Source organism: Atractosteus spatula, chromosome 8 (genome assembly GCF_055471065.1).
Source record: "Atractosteus spatula isolate fAtrSpa1 chromosome 8, fAtrSpa1.hap1, whole genome shotgun sequence".
NCBI classification, from domain to species: domain Eukaryota; kingdom Metazoa; phylum Chordata; class Actinopteri; order Semionotiformes; family Lepisosteidae; genus Atractosteus; species Atractosteus spatula.
In genome coordinates, this window is record NC_142713.1 from 38,959,463 (window position 1) to 38,975,874 (window position 16,412).

Genomic DNA, 16,412 nt, shown 5'->3' on the forward strand with positions numbered 1-16,412 from the left:
AGTTTTATTCACCTCGTTCACACTGCATTTTCCATGTTCTTCTAACTGCTACCTAGGATTTGTTTGTGTGAAAAGAGGCAAGATATCCCAGTTTTATAAAGGAGTCAACACCAAAGGGTTCTGTATGACCGGCAAAAATTGGTCCCCTTCCAAGGTTTGCTCATGTTTTTTTCCTGCTGTTTTCCAGTAATAACCAGGCTTGCAGCAGTGCTGTGAGAAAGCCAGCTATTTCTCTTGCTGACAGCACAGAGCTCAGGTAAGGCTGCAGTGATGATGGTGTACAGTATACACACACATGGCCTGAGACCATGAACTCGCTCTCTCATAGACACTAGTCTGAATGGACACACCCCAGATTCATTCAACAGCTAATGAAAGCCAAGTCTGGGATTGCTTAATGGATTTATTTCTCTCAAGGGATTTATAATGGATTTATAATGTTACATATTGCAAGGTGGTAGTGTTTTCAAATTTCCCCTGTCATGTAATTAATAAGTATGATTTTTAATTAAACATTAGAGGGCTGTATAGGATTCTTAAATTACAAAAAGCAACATTGAATTCTGTTCTTATGTGTGTAAGTAGTAGAATGCAGTATCTTTAAAAATTAAACTATTAATTTATCTTGTATTAATGTTTTAAATCTGTTACATCATATAGTGTTTTAGTAATTTTAAGCAAATGTATGTATATTTTTGCCTGGAGCCAACACAAATACAGTACATTGCAATTTGTGTTCGAATAAATTCTAAGTGTTATTTCCCAAATCTTAATAAGAGTGCATGGAACGGGTATTTAAAGGTCACAGAAATGTCAGGTTCTTTTGTAAAGTGTGTAAAACTGTCTGTTTCCATTATCATGATTTAATTAGAAGGCAAAGGCAGCTGTGTTGGATTCTTTTTCATACGTATTTAGTGGTGCTGAGTTACAGCAATAGTTTGTGCTTGTCATTCTTGCTGCAGCTTCATTAAATGGACTGACATGTAAAGCTATAAAAAATAAGACACGGCTCTTTTTTCCTGAAGGGTTTTCTGCAACATAACTTGGCGTTTCCTCATAAATTAACTGTTCCTGTTCAAGTCAGGCCAGCACTCTCCCAGTGAGATTCGTTATACAGCAAAGATCGAATCGTCTGTCAGTGTCTCCTCGTATTATAGAGATAGAAGTAGTAGAAAAAATGCCATTCTACAGCTGTGTTGCTATGTGTCTTATCCCCATTTTTTCCCCTGTTTTTTCTTTCCTCTGCCTGTCTTTAATCTGAGTTTTACTGAAGTTAGTGTTGTTAACTTGCTGCTCAGGGTTCTGCTGAGTATCATGTACCTCATGGTGGAAATCATTCGCTGGGAGACAGAAGAGGAAACCCCAGAGTGGAAAACAGCCAGAGAGACATTCAGGACAGAACTAGGTGGGGACAACCATAGTCACATAAAGAGAGCTGAGGTGTGTAGATACTCAAGAACTAATGAGTGGGGCTAATGAAGTTAAGGACATAAAGTTACAACAACCTGTATGGTAGTTATTGGTTAATTGATCCCAAGATCCCATCCAGCCATTTCTTGAAAGAAGCCAGGATACAACAACATAGCTGGGTAACTTGTTCAATATTCCTTTAACTCTTTATGTAAAGAAGTGCTCCAGTTCTTGGTTTTTAATGCACTTCCAAGTACAGTAGTTTCCTCTTGTCCCCTCAAATGTTGTGGAATTTGAGCAAAGTTACAGTACTGTATGTATTGGATTGAAAATATTTAGAATATGGTATGGAAATATATACAGTATATTATAAAATGATGTCTAGAGCCTTTATTGGAAGTGTGTCTATTTTATAGGTCTTTTGACATAAGTGTGCCCTTTCTTCACGTCCCTGCAGGTTCCCAGTTGTATAATGGAGAGCCATTTGCTCTTCTTCTGTTTACCATGGTGACCAAGTTTTGCAGCATGAATGCTCCACACTTTCCTATGAAGAAAGTCCTTTTGCTGCTCTGGAAAACTGTCCTGGTGAGTCAGATCCTTCCAGGATTTCTACTTAGTCCAGTTTCTCTGTGGTAGTTCTCCTGAGAAGGGAGAGCTGACCCTCTGCAATGCAGTATCTTTGCTCTTCTGCTCTGTTGCCCACATGTAACAAGTCCAGATGGTGGAGATGTCTGGGAAGAGCCAGGCTGTTTATCATAGAGGACACTCAGGCTGTGCATCTTACGTACACTGTAAAATGTATTCCATCTAAAAGTGCAAATCAATAATAACAAAAAAGCCCTTAGCAGGTCAAGAGCCCTATACTATACGCCCCTGAGATCCATCTTATAGACAGAGAATGAGTTTTCCTGATGATTTTCCAGTACATCTGTCACATTTGTAGTTTCTATGCACCACATCTGTTTTTTCAAAGCACACCAAGATTAACAATAGATGTGTTATTTAAAGTCTGACAGCTGTCCTCTGATTAGTGGCTTGCTTTGCAGTGTGAACAAAGATAGCACTGTAACAGGCTGATGCCTTAGAATAGGCAAGTGATGTATTTTTAGGTATGCAAACTAGCAGTGCTGTACTGCATTTTAAAGTGTACGGTATTTTTCATGAATGTACATTTTTGGGCTATATACATAAAGTAAATGCATTTTCAATTCTGGAACATAATTATTAAAATGAACTGCAGATTTATGTGTAATTAAATGGATCAAATTGATTGAATATGAATATGTTGATTTTTCCACATATTGTGTATTTATCAACAACTGCCCATTTTGCGTCAGACAAATGATACCGTATGTTTTCTGATTATATAGGAGTCATCACATCAAATTCCATAACCGCTTATCCAATTCAGGGTCATAGGCTCTCCCTAAGAGTCTATCCTGGGAACAATTTGCACAAGGCAAGATTACAACCAGGACAGGATGTTTCTCCATCTCAGGACGTACAACCAGTTACACACTTGATGAAATAATAGTGAATGTATAAATAGTGAATGCTGTATAAATATTTCTTATCAGTTCCCTGTCTAGACTGAAGATGGTTCAATGAAATGCAGACACATCCTCTCTTCAATACAACAGCTCTTCTCTGTAGGCCTGTTCTCATACCACAAGTAGAACATGTAAAGATCTTGCATGTTGTAAGGGTAACAGTGGTTAGGACTGTCCACAGCTCTGATAGCTCTGTTCACAGCAGGACCTTTGTGTATGTGTGTGGCAGTTCACTCTGGGGGGGTTTGAAGAGCTGCAGGAGCTGAAGGTGAAGCGGCGAGAGAAGCTGCATTTGCCTGCCCTTCCCGAGGACAGCATTAAGGTGGTGCGCAGCATGAGGGCCGCCTCACCCCCCGCCTCAGCCATGGAGCTCATCGAACAGCAGCAGCAGCAGAGGCGAGGACGACGCAGCCGCAGGGTAAAGAGACTGAGGCCTACCACACCACTGTATCTGTACACACAGCTCTGTCACACCACTGTATCAGTACACACAGCTCTGTCACACTGCTGTATCTGTACACACTGCTCTGTCACAGTGCTGTATCTGTACACACTTCTCTGTCACAGTGCTGTATCTGTACACACTGCTCTGTCACAGTGCTGTATCTGTACACACAGCTCTGTCACACTGCTGTATCTGTACACACTGCTCTGTGACAGTGCTGTATCTGTACACACTTCTCTGTCACACTGCTGTATATGTACACACTGCTCTGTCACACTGCTGTATCTGTACACACAGCTCTGTCACACTGCTGTATCTGTACACACTGTTCTGTGACAGTGCTGTATCTGTACACACAGCTCTGTCACACTGCTGTATCTGTACACATTGCTCTGTGACAGTGCTGTATCTGTACACACTTCTCTGTCACACTGCTGTATCTGTACACACTGCTCTGTCACACTGCTGTATCTGTACACACTGCTCTGTGACAGTGCTGTATCTGTACACACAGCTCTGTCACACTGCTGTATCTGTACACACTTCTGTATCTGTACACACTGCTCTATCACAGTGCAGTACCTTTACACACTGCTCTGTCGCACTGTTGTATCCATACACACTGCTGTATTTGTACACAAAGCTCTGTCACACTGCTGTACTGTATCTGTACACACTGCCCTACCACTGTGTACACTGATCTAATAAACTGATGCCTTTTTAAATATTGCATCACACAGTTGAATCATCTTGAAAAGCAGAGGTGAAACACCACACAGTTCTGTTAATTGGAAATAATTACTTTTAAATATCTCAATGAACTTTGGTATCAATCACTGAACAATTCCGTAAAGCATATACAGCTGGAAGATTCTGTGGTAATCTATACAGTGGTAATCCATTGTAGAGTACAGCTGAGCCTCTTTTGTCTGAGATGATAGTACCTTCAAAGGCATACAGTACGTGAGCTGGTCCACACAGGTGAATTTACACATGAAAATGATGGTATCAGGTCATGCATGTCACAGAGGAGGTATTCCTGAGGAAGCCTTTTTTCCAAGGGTGGTTTTGATGTTTTTCTTGGTTACACCCGCACTTCCTTATATTTCTGCAGATGGCCTTTACTGATAGCTTGGAAGGCGACAGTCCCTTTCTCAAGAAACAGGTCTATTCCCACATTCCCACATTTTTGTCTTGGACTGGTGTGGCTCTTTTTCCCCTGCGTGGCCCCTGCACACAGGAGAAATGGGAGAGGCTGGCTGATTGTGTCATGCAGCTTCTTATTTCCTTTACATTTGGCTTTGAAGGAGGCTTTGAATGCACAGCGCGGCTTTTCGATTAGCATAAATGCTTTTCAAATGAAAATGCACATTGTGTCTCCATTCTGATGTCTCATATTTAGTATGCAGCTGAACAGCGGCAGTAGTGAAGGAAGAGTTCATTACATCGATGCCTAACACCTGCACTCTTATTTTTGACACTTTTTAATTGATATAAGTGATTTTATGTCAAGTTCACACATACAGTGGATGGCCTCAATTAACTATTTTCTTAAATTATATTGCAGCAGAAGTTAAAAATATATTTCACTCTACTTTCTAGTAGTTGAAATAATGTATGTTAATCCTTAGAGGTATCTGTACTGTCAGACCAAATTGATTACCCTTTATTTTAAAGTTGCATCCTTTGCTATTTTAATTCTTTTCATGTGCTTCTTAGCTGTCTGAGCTTTCACAGCATTGCTGCTAGTTAGCTGTGGTGCACTGAAGCTGAATATTATTTTAAAGGAGGTTTTTGAAAGAAAGAGGTCAATAGACACTGAGAAATAGAAGCATGTCTTTATGTTTTTCTTTAATGAAAGCATAAGGTAGATTGAATATGCTATGGAAAGTGGAAGTGCTTTGTAATAAAGTTAGTACCATTAATGCAACTCAAAGGTCCCTCAGACTTGATGGGTGTCATCTCGGTCAGAACATCTTTTTGTTTGTGAGACAACTGGAAAACTCACTACAGTACTACAGCATTCGTTTCAGCTCTGATATGAAAAACGTGTAAGAATAAATATAATGAACAGACATTAAATGTAGCAGAGACCTTTACGTTTATTAGGTCTTTTAAAAAAAAAGGGAATAATTTTTGCGGTCAAACACCAGTTAAGGTAAAAAAGAGTAAGTTCATTCCATGCTGAACAGTTTAGAGTTCAAAACATTCAATCTGTGGAACTGTCTTCACGTGTATAAGGGGGAGAGGAAGTCTGCTCACACCCTCACTCTCCTACACATCTGAAAAGGGTTAGTAAGCTGAAAAGTTTCTTCTTCTTTTTTTTTCATTTTTACTTTTCACTGTGGCATTAACCTCCACTGGTTCCTGTGCAGCTCGCACGCTGATCCGGCTCCTCACTCTAACCTTTTTCATGACGAGTGTTTGTCGTGTGGGAAATGAAGAGATTTTACCTCCCGACTGTGGCTTCTTTCCACATTGCAGCCCCTGGTGAAGCAGGACAGCCTGGACACCTACAATGAGCGCGACCCCTTCAAGAATGACGAAGAGGAGGACAACGACGACGTGGATAGCGGCATCGAGGGCGAGGTGGACCCCCTCGACAGAGACGTCATCATCCAGCCCCCTCCCCCACCACCGCCCCTCCGGCCCCCAACGGAGAGGCTGTCCTTTCCAAAGGGGCTGCCCTGGGCTCCCAAAGTCAGGTAGGTGTTCGTGTCTCAGTAGGCTCACGTGTTTTCCCTCCATTTGTGCGCTGACTCCACAGCAGCCCTGAGAATACCGTATAAACATGGTTGGGATTTATCTTTTCATGTTGGAAAGTTTGCTGAAATATCCAGCACTCAGCAATTGGTCTTAACCAAAACAGAGATTTGTTTATAGCCGTGTCCTTGACTCATCCAAGTTTTCTAGTCCTCGTTAGTGCCTCAATGGTTAAAGACCTGAGAAAAAAAAACTTCCGGCTGATCGATTACCTCTTCAGCATGTGAGGGATTCCTGACCTGCGCTCCAGTCAGTCTGTCGAGACAGAGCTGAGGCTTAATAGCACGAAGTTCCAACTCCCTATGTGTAGCTTTCATTGTACCTTTTCAAAGCAATAAGGCAATATTTTTAAGTGTCAGGCAGCAAAATCTCTCAGAATTTAGCCCTGAGGAGCATTTCCAAGCCAAACTTTTTTTTACCCATTTTCAGAATACTAAGACACACTAAATAATTTTTCAATCTCTTGTCTCATCAGAAGTCTGCTGAAATTAACTTTTGTGCCCAACAGGGGACGAGAGATGCCTCTTAATTATCATTGTTTTTGTTTTGTTCCCAGCAGGGGAAAAGATGTCTCTTAATGATCATTGTTTTGTTTTTCAAATTATCCACAAAGATAATTGAAAAACGTAATGAGCTAAAATTGGGTAAAAAAGAATACATCCAATATTCTAAGTTGTGCAGCAAAATGTTACACTGACAATATAAAAAAAAACTCTAACTTATTGTAGCCCAGTGCTAAATATTTATGATGTGTTTGAATTTCAGAGCCCATTTCATTGTAGATGACTCCTGAATTATAGAATATTGAAAACTGTAAAAAACTGTAACAGAATAGACCATAGGTTTCCTGAAATACATACCAAGTATTAGAAAACTAGCAAGATATTTGTTGAACATATTTTCATAAAAAAACAAAATCCTTATACCTTTATCCCCGAGTAACATACCATGATATATTAAGTAAAATCAATTTCAGGCAGTCCTAGGTATGAACATAGAATTAAAATGCCTATGAAGTCCTGTCTATACAGTCACTAATAAGCTCTGTTTTTAAACAGAGAGAAAGACATCGAACACTTTCTGGAAACAAGCAGAAATAAATTCATCGGCTTCACCCTTGGAAAGTAAGTGAGAACCTCTGTCATCTTGATACAGGTACAGAGTCAGAGAATGCAGTTGCTGCCAGACAATATTAAAGAGGGCCTTACAAAGGGTCATCCAGCTATTAAATCACTGTTTTTTCTGTCAACTAATAAATTGTTGGGTTTCCTGGATCATCCATTTACTTACATTTGAATAAGCAAGATGGACTAAACAAGCTTCTCTCAACCTTACTTATATTTACATTAATTAATTACTTAACTCATGAATACGTGCCGAAATATGTGGTATCAAGAAAGTATTCACAAAATAATTCTGAAAGTAACACTTTGGGATATTTTATCCTAGTTTTAGGATTTATACTCTCATTATTACATAACTTTTTGTAACCTTTAGCATAAACCTAACAACAGAGAGGACAAACCTGCCTAAACCTGCTGTAAATGTCCTACAAATCGTGTACACTGAACTGAAATAAAGAGTGAAAAGAAGTTGCCCTGTGACATCACAATCGTCCCAGAACCAGATGAGGTGAGAATTGAATTAGCTCTGAGAAGGAGCCGACAGCACAGTCTGTCGCTCCCCTGGCAGAGCCTGACAATCAGTTGCCAAATAGTCAGTGAGCTTCCTCTTTGCCTGGGCCGACACTGTGCTCCTGAGCCATCATACCCCAGCTGGCACACGCCTTGGTAAATGTGTTCTCAGGAAGCAGAAGTCTTGGTCTCTTGCTAATTTCTTTAGGCTGAGAGAATGACCATTTGCACTCTCTTTATTCCTATACCTGTGTCTTTATTTTGTCTGGCAAACTTTCTTCAACTGTTTTCCAGGATGCCTTAATAAAATTCGAGATTACATTCCAAGTGAAAAAAAAAATGTTGTTGAGCCATAATATTATATGAGGGTTCTGTTCTTTTTTTATATTTATTAGCTACTCACCAGCAAAACCAGCGGGAGTGAATATTTTCACAACCAGCAGTCTAGATTTCTCTATGTAGGCCTTTGGTGTCTCCGTTATCAGGTTCTTCTTTATAAAGACCACTTTGTTTCTTGAAAGGAGCAAAAATGGTGCTCCTTTCAACACCTATTGTTGGAATACAGGCAGTGGCCCCAGCTCCAGTCTTTCCAGACTCATTAAAATTGCATTATCCTTTTCCACTTTTATGACTCCAGTGGAACCTAAGCATAATGCAGCATACAGCAAGTGGTAACTTAGACCTTTTGTTTCTGATCTCTTGTAGTGATACAGAAACATTGGTTGGTCTGCCAAGACCCATCCATGAAAGTGTGAAGACGCTTAAACAGGTAAAATCCTAGACCTGGACATGAAGACTAAGCAGACATAGAGTAATGGTGGCTTATCAAGTAGTGGTCATGCTGACTCAACCTGCACTTGGCGCACAGTGTGCCTGGGCACAACTGGTTCCAGGCTGTCTGTCTGGGAAAGCAGGGTTATGAGCATATGTACAATATATCTTGCTGAACTGGGGGGCTCTACAGGCTCCATTAGTCTCACTTCATTCAGCAGTGTATAAATTTGGCTAGATGTCAACTCCTTTTTAAGGAGAAGATCAATATTATAGAAAGAGACAGATTTGCACTGCAGAAGTCTTTAGATAAGGGCTGCATGTTTTGCTCAGGCATTAACTATTATTATTTTAAGTTATCAGAAAAGGTCTTGTTTTTCATTTAGAATCTGAGAGTATTTTTATATCCCCCAAATTTGGAAGAATCACCAAATATCCTGCCAATTGTGAATCCGTTCACTTCTGAGACTGTTGTAAATGTACAAGACAATACAAGAGAAACATGCATTCACTATTGGATGTATAGTTACAGTCTGAGAATTTCCGTAGTGGTCAGAATCTTTACTGCCCAAGCCACTCATATTCTTCTCGTTATCTTTATCAGTACAGATACAGATCAGAATATAGATGAACATGAATTTCTGTGAAACTGTTTAAAATTCTTGTTGCTTGTTGTTGACAGCACAAGTATGTCTCAATTGCAGAAGTCCAGATCAAGAGAGAGGATGAGCTTCAGCAGTGTCCAATGACCATGGTCAGTGAGAGACCGGAGGAAAGAAAATCTATACATTCACCAAAACCCACTTGCCCTTCTTGTAAACTCTACTCCACAGAGATGTGGATTTTCAGTCCTTGCAAAAGTATTTACTCCCTTTTCAGTCCATTTTCTAAATACTTCATCCAATTTGGGATCATCCGGGAGCCAGAGTCTATCCAAACAAAAACAGGTGCAAGTCGAGGTACACCTTGGACTGGACACCAGTCCATTACAGGGCACACACAGACACAAACACGGACAGGCACACACTCACACCAGAGTCCGTTTTCCCAGAAGGCCATTAAGCTACCAGCATGTCTTTGGACTGTGGGATGGAAGCAGAGCACCTAGAGGAAAGGCACACAAACATGGACACTCCACACAGAAAGCACTGCAGGTCTGGAATTGAACCTAGAGGCCGCAGTGCTGCAAGGCAGCAGGGCTCCCCCCTGTCCCACTATGCCTTAATCCCTTCCCATTTAGTTGAATAAGAGCAGCTCAGACAATTGTGTGAGCTGAAGTCATTTTATGCATCTGAGGTAATTTAAACAATAGTTTTCAGTAACTGCTTTCACCCATAAAAGTGCTGATATTGAACATTCAAGTTCTAATTAAAGATATTTACAAATATGTATATATTATTTTTAGGTGGATAGCTGAGTCAGCATGCGTAGTCTGCAAAGGAACAAGTAATAGGTTTATTCCATGCTGAAAAGAGAAGAGAGAAAACACATTTCAGCTGTAAAGCCACCTGAAAAAGGCTTCACAGCCAAAACGTTGTGTTTTCTATATAATTTTTAGTTCGGCTAAATCATTGGCGCATCACTGGAAATGAGTGAATACATTTGTGAGGCACTGCATAAGTCTTTTATTTGGAAAGACACATCAATGCAATTATAATGCTCACCTTAGGCTTAACATGCAAGCTTTTAAAAATATTTTCATCATAGCACAACAGGTCTTGCAGAACTATAGGACAGTACTGCTTTGTGATATTTTTCTACATAAGTCTAGTTCAATAATATTGAATATTGCACACTATTTATCAAAATATGCTGGGCTGCAGTGAAACTGTGGTTAGACCTCAGGTGTTATAACTGGAAGTCTGTGGGTTAAGATCCCAGGTGCAGCACGGCTTGAACCCTTAAACAAGATATTTCAATCTACTTTCTTAATTAAAATGTCCAGCCATCTAATCTGGTATAAAATTGTAAATCACTTAAAAAAAACATTGGCCGTGTAAATTAATGCTCATAAATTAGGTTGTCCAGTCCAGAAGAGGTCTTCAGTTTGCATGACCCTGTGGAACCATTGAATGACATTTTGGTGAGGTATGTCTTGGATGTGGTTTAGAGGGGATGGGTAGTGGCAGTATTGCATACCCAGACACACAGCAATAAAACTGTATGTCATTTTTACAGACATGTTAAGGTCCAGTCATTTCAGTCAACTTTGCTCTTGGAGACCCAAGCTTCAAGTGCATGTACAGAGTAAGGAGGAGTTGGTGGGGTGCAGGAGTGGTAATAATGTGTAACCAAAGTGAAGCAAAACTCTTCCTTTTTCTGTTTTGTTTTTCTGTTCTCCATTTTGTAAGCGACTCTCTCCTCTGTGTGAATTGGACAGGGAGAAGAAGAGGTGGAAGAGATGCCAACTGAAATTCTGTATGTTGGAATGTTACCCAACCTGTCTCAGTATGTGGTGAGTGAGGAGGACCTGAGAGGGGGAAGGGAAGAGAAAAACAACATTTTTGTTTCTTTGCATTTCACCAATTTGACTGAGAATCCCATTTTCCAGTTATAAATGCCCCAAAGCTGAAATTATGAATCAAAATGTATCATTAAGTCTTTTTGGTGAACCTTTGCAGCCAAGTATTGAAATTTAAATCAAATTAAGTGTCAGATTTTGCATGCTCCATTTGTGAGGATGAAATTAAGTTTTGACTTCTTTCTTTTTTTCTTTCAGATAGCCCTGCTAAAACTGCTTCTAGCTGCCGCTCCTACCTCAAAGGCCAAGACAGACTCCATCAATATCCTGGCCGACATCCTACCTGAGGAGATGCCGTAAGTGTCCAGTTTCCAGACAGCCCCCTCTGTACAGTAACTGTTTACCAGAAGTGGCCTTAAGCTGAATCTGCATAGTGATGTTTCTGGTATTTCTTGCTGTCTATGACTAATTAGATTTGCAGTGTGATATCCAGCACCGGAATGTTAAATGTAGGTAATGAAAATTGATTCTGTCATGGGAACATTGAAAGGTCTGGTGTGGTCTGCAATGAATGAGAGATCAGTCATGATTAGTTTGCCCTTCAGAGGCTGGAAACCTTGAAATCACATCATTCAGAGTTGCAATACAGCTAGTGATTACAGGATTCTTAACAGTCTTTTTTGGCAAATAGTTGTGTTAATGTTCTCAATTTGACCATTCATTTTGGGATTAAACAAGTGCACAGTGGTAGAGCTCCACAACTTAGGGTTGGGGTTAAAGAGCTTGGCATCTATCTCGTTCTGGAAAATCGCAGCTCTTATCTTATCTGGAAAATCGCAGCTCTTATTGCAGCTCTTATACTATCAGGTATCCACAGCCTAGTAGTGACACCAGTGAGAGGCCAGCTGTACCTCCAGACAGTGCTGAGTGTCCTGGCTGTCACTGCGGAGCCTGTAGGGTGTCCAGTAGGGGCCTCTGTGCCCCTCCAGGTGTGCTGAGTATCCTGGCTGTCACTGCGGAGCCTGTAGGGTGTCCAGTAGGGGGCGCTGTGCCCCTCCAGGTGTGCTGAGTGTCCTGGCTTTCACTATGGAGCCTGCAGTGTGCAGTGAGGAGAGATTCACACATGGGAGGGTATCAGAGGAGCAAGTGTGTATCATTCTCTCCTGAGCAGGTACTATATAGGAAGCTCTTAAACAATCGGCAGTCTTAAAACAATTCGGGGTTAACCAAATGGGTGGTTAAATAATGACGTTCTGACGTTCCAGATTTATTTTTTAAAAATGCAGTGATAGAGTATAATGACCCCAAACCAAAGACAATCAATCTTCTCTATAACAGTCTTCTCTATGTATAGTATTGTACTTCAGTACGTTTTGTACTGAGTGCCACCAAATAGTATAAAATCTATTTTAATTATGTTGCTGAACAGCAAACATTATATAAAGGGCATACTCAGAGAGGAGAGGCAGAAGTAAATGTAATTAATCTCTGAGGCCTTTTTGGATGTTTCCCTGCAAGGAATGTTGAATCACAGATAAAAGTAGATGACTGCCTACCTATAAAAGAAAACCACGGGAGATCGATGCAGTTGTGGAATCTGTAAGAGAGATTTATTTTTCATGAGCTTTGACTGTATTTTTCTCTCTGGAAACTAGGGTTACAGTTTTGCAGAGCATGAAGCTGGGAATCGATGTGAACCGGCACAAGGAAATTATTGTCAAGGCCATTTCAGCTCTTCTCTTACTGCTTCTGAAGCACTTCAAACTGAACCACATCTACCAGGTCAGAAGACAAGTCTTTTCACAGAGCTTCCAATATGGAGCTTCCCAGCAGCTGTCTGTCATTAAGGCAACCTGCACCCTGCTGATAGCAAGGCTGTCAAAGGACCATTGATTTGAAAAGACAAAAAAGTACCTGTAAAGGGCAAATTGAAAACCGGTACAGATAAGGATGCCTCTCTTGAAAGTGCTTTGAGGCTTAAAATGAAAAGGGTGAGCTTCCCTCTAAAAGAAACTTATTTTCTATTGATTCACTGCTGGCTGTGCTCTGGGCACTTTACTGAAGCCTGGGGAGTGTGGATTACGAAGATCTCTCATAGACAAGAGTCTGAAACAGAAGGAGCTTCAACAGCTCTCCAGCTCCCGCTGCTAAAATCAAGCCTTTTTGAAAAAAAGAACGTTTTAGTACTTTAGTGTATTCGTTTGTGCTTTTGTTGTAATGCGCACACTTTACGGAGAAAGGCGGGTCGTGTTTCCGTCAATATCAACTCATCCAACGGAACACTGCCATCTAGTGTGCAGAAAAGCAATTACTTGGCCTCCGGCAGTCGTGTTTTGAAGTTTTCTAAGCGCCGAATACGCATTTGTAACGAAAATGTGTGGATCAGCTTGTACTGTATATGATTATTTGGTAGTGTATTTACAAGTGTGTTCAGCGGCCTAATTGAGCCAGATCGCAATTGTTAAAATCACAAATCCTGTGTTTGAGGTTTCCAGAGCTTACAACGATGATGAACCCTCTTGGAAGTGATGGCCTAGTGAAAACATAATTTGCAATGTGGCTCCAACCATTTGCACAGGCCACTCACTAACCACCACTGTCCTCATTAAAAAATGGCGTTATCTGGACAATAACAGGATAGTCTTTTGAAGTTTAGATGAAAATAACTTAAAATGGAAAACTTATCTTAGTAAACTTATCTTACCTAACTTATCTCAGTAAAATCAAGCAGCCTGTGTTTTTATTTTGACTGTTGATGACCTACAGTAATAGAGTTGCAGTGCACTAAGTGCTGTGTACTGTATCCAGTTTGTGACTTAGAACAAACCTTAAAATATAAAATATAATCACATAAATGGTAGTGTTAAAAATTGTCTTTTTCCATTTGCCTAGAAGTATTTAAATAAAAACTGCAATAGCAGGAAGTAAACACGTTTAATTTCTAGCCAAACTAGATGAATTACGTCAAGGAAGTTACAAAGGGGCAGGTCTGTCTGTGAAAGAAGAGTCCGTTTAATTTGCATGACTGTGTGTTTATTTCCCCATCAGTTTGAGTATGTCTCTCAGCACTTGGTGTTTGCCAACTGTATACCTCTGATCCTGAAGTTCTTCAACCAGAACATCATGTCTTACATCAGCGCCAAAAACAGGTACTTGTTCAAAACAAATTAGCTTCACAGCGCCTTCCTATGAAAGACAAATTATCAATTTTTCACATATGTGGACTTATTTCAGTTTCCAGTAAATGGTTGTAGTATTGTGCACAGTTATTGAGTATTACCTGTGCATTTATATTGCTTTTAAAACACTTTTTAGTGCTAAACAGGGCAAATCTGATAGTGTTTCAGGTCATTACATTTTACTATTTAAAAATACCAATGGTCCGACTATAACTGAAATGGCTTCCAGAGAGCTGGCAAAAGTCTGGAACAGAGGGTCCTACAGTACTAAAAAGGCAAGATTTTGAGAGCAGGATAATAGTTATTTCAGAATTATGACGGGCATAGAAGCTCGCTTTCAATGAACTGCCGAAGTACTGTCTTGCTGGAAGTTTTGAAAGCTGTTTAGAACTGTGGTTAAATGTCTAAAATACAGATGGTTCAAGCTTAACAGTATTAGCTCCAGGTCCCTTCCGCACTGATGAGGTAAAATGTTTGTCACGTGGCCTCTCTGTGCCCGATGCAGCATCTACATGCTGGATTTCCCACACTGCGTTGTGCACGAGCTGCCGGAGCTCACCGCCGAGAGCCTGGTGAGTGGCAGTTTGAGTGCTGCCCTTCTCTTTCTGGCATTCAGCGGGAATTTAGAAAGCACTGAGAAGGAATGTGATCGTGGAGCACGTGGACGCCTAAGTTTGTGTGACAATAACTCTTAGCAAAAGCAGCATAGTATTCTCTCTACATTCTTAGCATCTAATTTAATTACTTATTGCCCTTTCTAATTACATAAGTACTAGGTATAAGTCTTTTATAATGCCATAGTCACTGCTGTTATTGCATTAGAGGGATTTATTGCATGAATTGTGGCTGCTGTGGAAGTTCTATGTATAGTGCGTCTATATAATGCATGTTTCATATGGAAATATTTGAACAGTTATGTTTTCCTGCCTAGTGGGAGTTAGACATGTACCTCACGTAGGACTCATTTCCACCTGTTTCCTCTCACACCCGCAATTTGCTTTTATTTCATCTTGTGCTGGCAGGAAGCTGGGGACAGCAATCAGTTCTGCTGGCGGAATCTCTTCTCCTGCATTAACCTGCTGAGGATTCTCAACAAGCTGACCAAGTGGAAACACTCCAGAACAATGGTGAGACTCCGCTGGGAAATAGCTAAATCCTCAAACTCGCAATGAGCAATTTGAAGCTACCTGTGCTTGGAAGTGAAGGAGTGGGCTGTGTTTTTGTGCAAAAAGGCGCGACTGCCACAGATAACCTGATTTCTGGAAAAAAAACTCCAGTTACTGAGAACACCAAAACCCATACCTGAAGATAGATATCCTTTTTCTCACTTCACGATCAGCTTTCAGTTGGGTTCCAGCAGATTTCACTTTGGCTGCATTCTGATTTGGATCTTAAAGCCCCTCGGCCTTATCTGCAGTGGCATCTTTGTGTGTGCTGTTTGTCCCTGAAGAAAACAGGGATTACAACATGGCTCTCAGTCAGCTCTGACCTTCTTGACAGATGCTGGTGGTGTTTAAGTCGGCTCCCATCCTGAAGCGAGCTCTGAAGGTGAAACAGGCCATGATGCAGCTGTACGTCCTGAAGCTTCTCAAGATCCAGACTAAGTACCTAGGACGGCAGTGGAGGAAAAGCAATATGAAAACCATGTCAGCCATCTACCAGAAAGTGCGTCACCGTCTCAATGATGACTGGGCCTATGGCAACGGTAAGCATAGAGAAGAGTGAAATTGCCATTTGTTCTTGCTTGATGCTCTCGAGTGAAATGAGGCAGAGTGCTTGGAAAGTCTTCGCGTATGATGCTGCCTGCCTCCTCCTTTCCCTTCTATGTTCAAAAGTCCAGCTCAGTGGTGTGCGCTAGCTAAACCAACAGATGGCACAATTCAAATAAAACAGGTAAGACGATGAGAACTGGTGGTTTCAGCAATCAAATGTGTCAAAAAATATATTATTGGTTAGGTACCAAGTCTGGCATGCCATGGTGACTGTTCACATTTGTTAATTACGGTGTATGGTACCATGTAATATTCTTACTTTTTCCTGAAGAAAGCAAAAAAACAAATTGAACATAGAAGTGTAAAAAAAACTACAAAAGTGGCCAAAAGACTTGATGCCTCGTATTAGCAATTTCATAGTTTCGGAAGAGAAACTATAGCATTGCAACTGTTCCGTGCTCTCAACTGTTGGTTTTTTAAAAACCGC

General features: G+C 40.6%; 1 protein-coding gene across 1 annotated transcript in view; it reads left to right on the forward strand.

The window, feature by feature from the left end:
- The window catches only part of strip2 (striatin interacting protein 2), a 38,238-nt gene that overhangs the window by 17,324 nt on the left and 4,502 nt on the right, over window positions 1-16,412 (forward strand). The window contains exons 6-20 of the mRNA XM_088922953.1: window positions 188-256; window positions 1,299-1,405; window positions 1,868-1,995; window positions 3,190-3,378; window positions 5,890-6,110; window positions 7,227-7,292; window positions 8,508-8,571; window positions 9,256-9,327; window positions 10,954-11,028; window positions 11,293-11,390; window positions 12,690-12,816; window positions 14,083-14,183; window positions 14,719-14,785; window positions 15,236-15,340; window positions 15,714-15,918. Of these exons, the coding sequence (XP_088779079.1) occupies window positions 188-256; window positions 1,299-1,405; window positions 1,868-1,995; window positions 3,190-3,378; window positions 5,890-6,110; window positions 7,227-7,292; window positions 8,508-8,571; window positions 9,256-9,327; window positions 10,954-11,028; window positions 11,293-11,390; window positions 12,690-12,816; window positions 14,083-14,183; window positions 14,719-14,785; window positions 15,236-15,340; window positions 15,714-15,918 (1,694 nt within the window). The remainder of the gene's footprint in view (window positions 1-187; window positions 257-1,298; window positions 1,406-1,867; window positions 1,996-3,189; window positions 3,379-5,889; window positions 6,111-7,226; window positions 7,293-8,507; window positions 8,572-9,255; window positions 9,328-10,953; window positions 11,029-11,292; window positions 11,391-12,689; window positions 12,817-14,082; window positions 14,184-14,718; window positions 14,786-15,235; window positions 15,341-15,713; window positions 15,919-16,412) is intronic.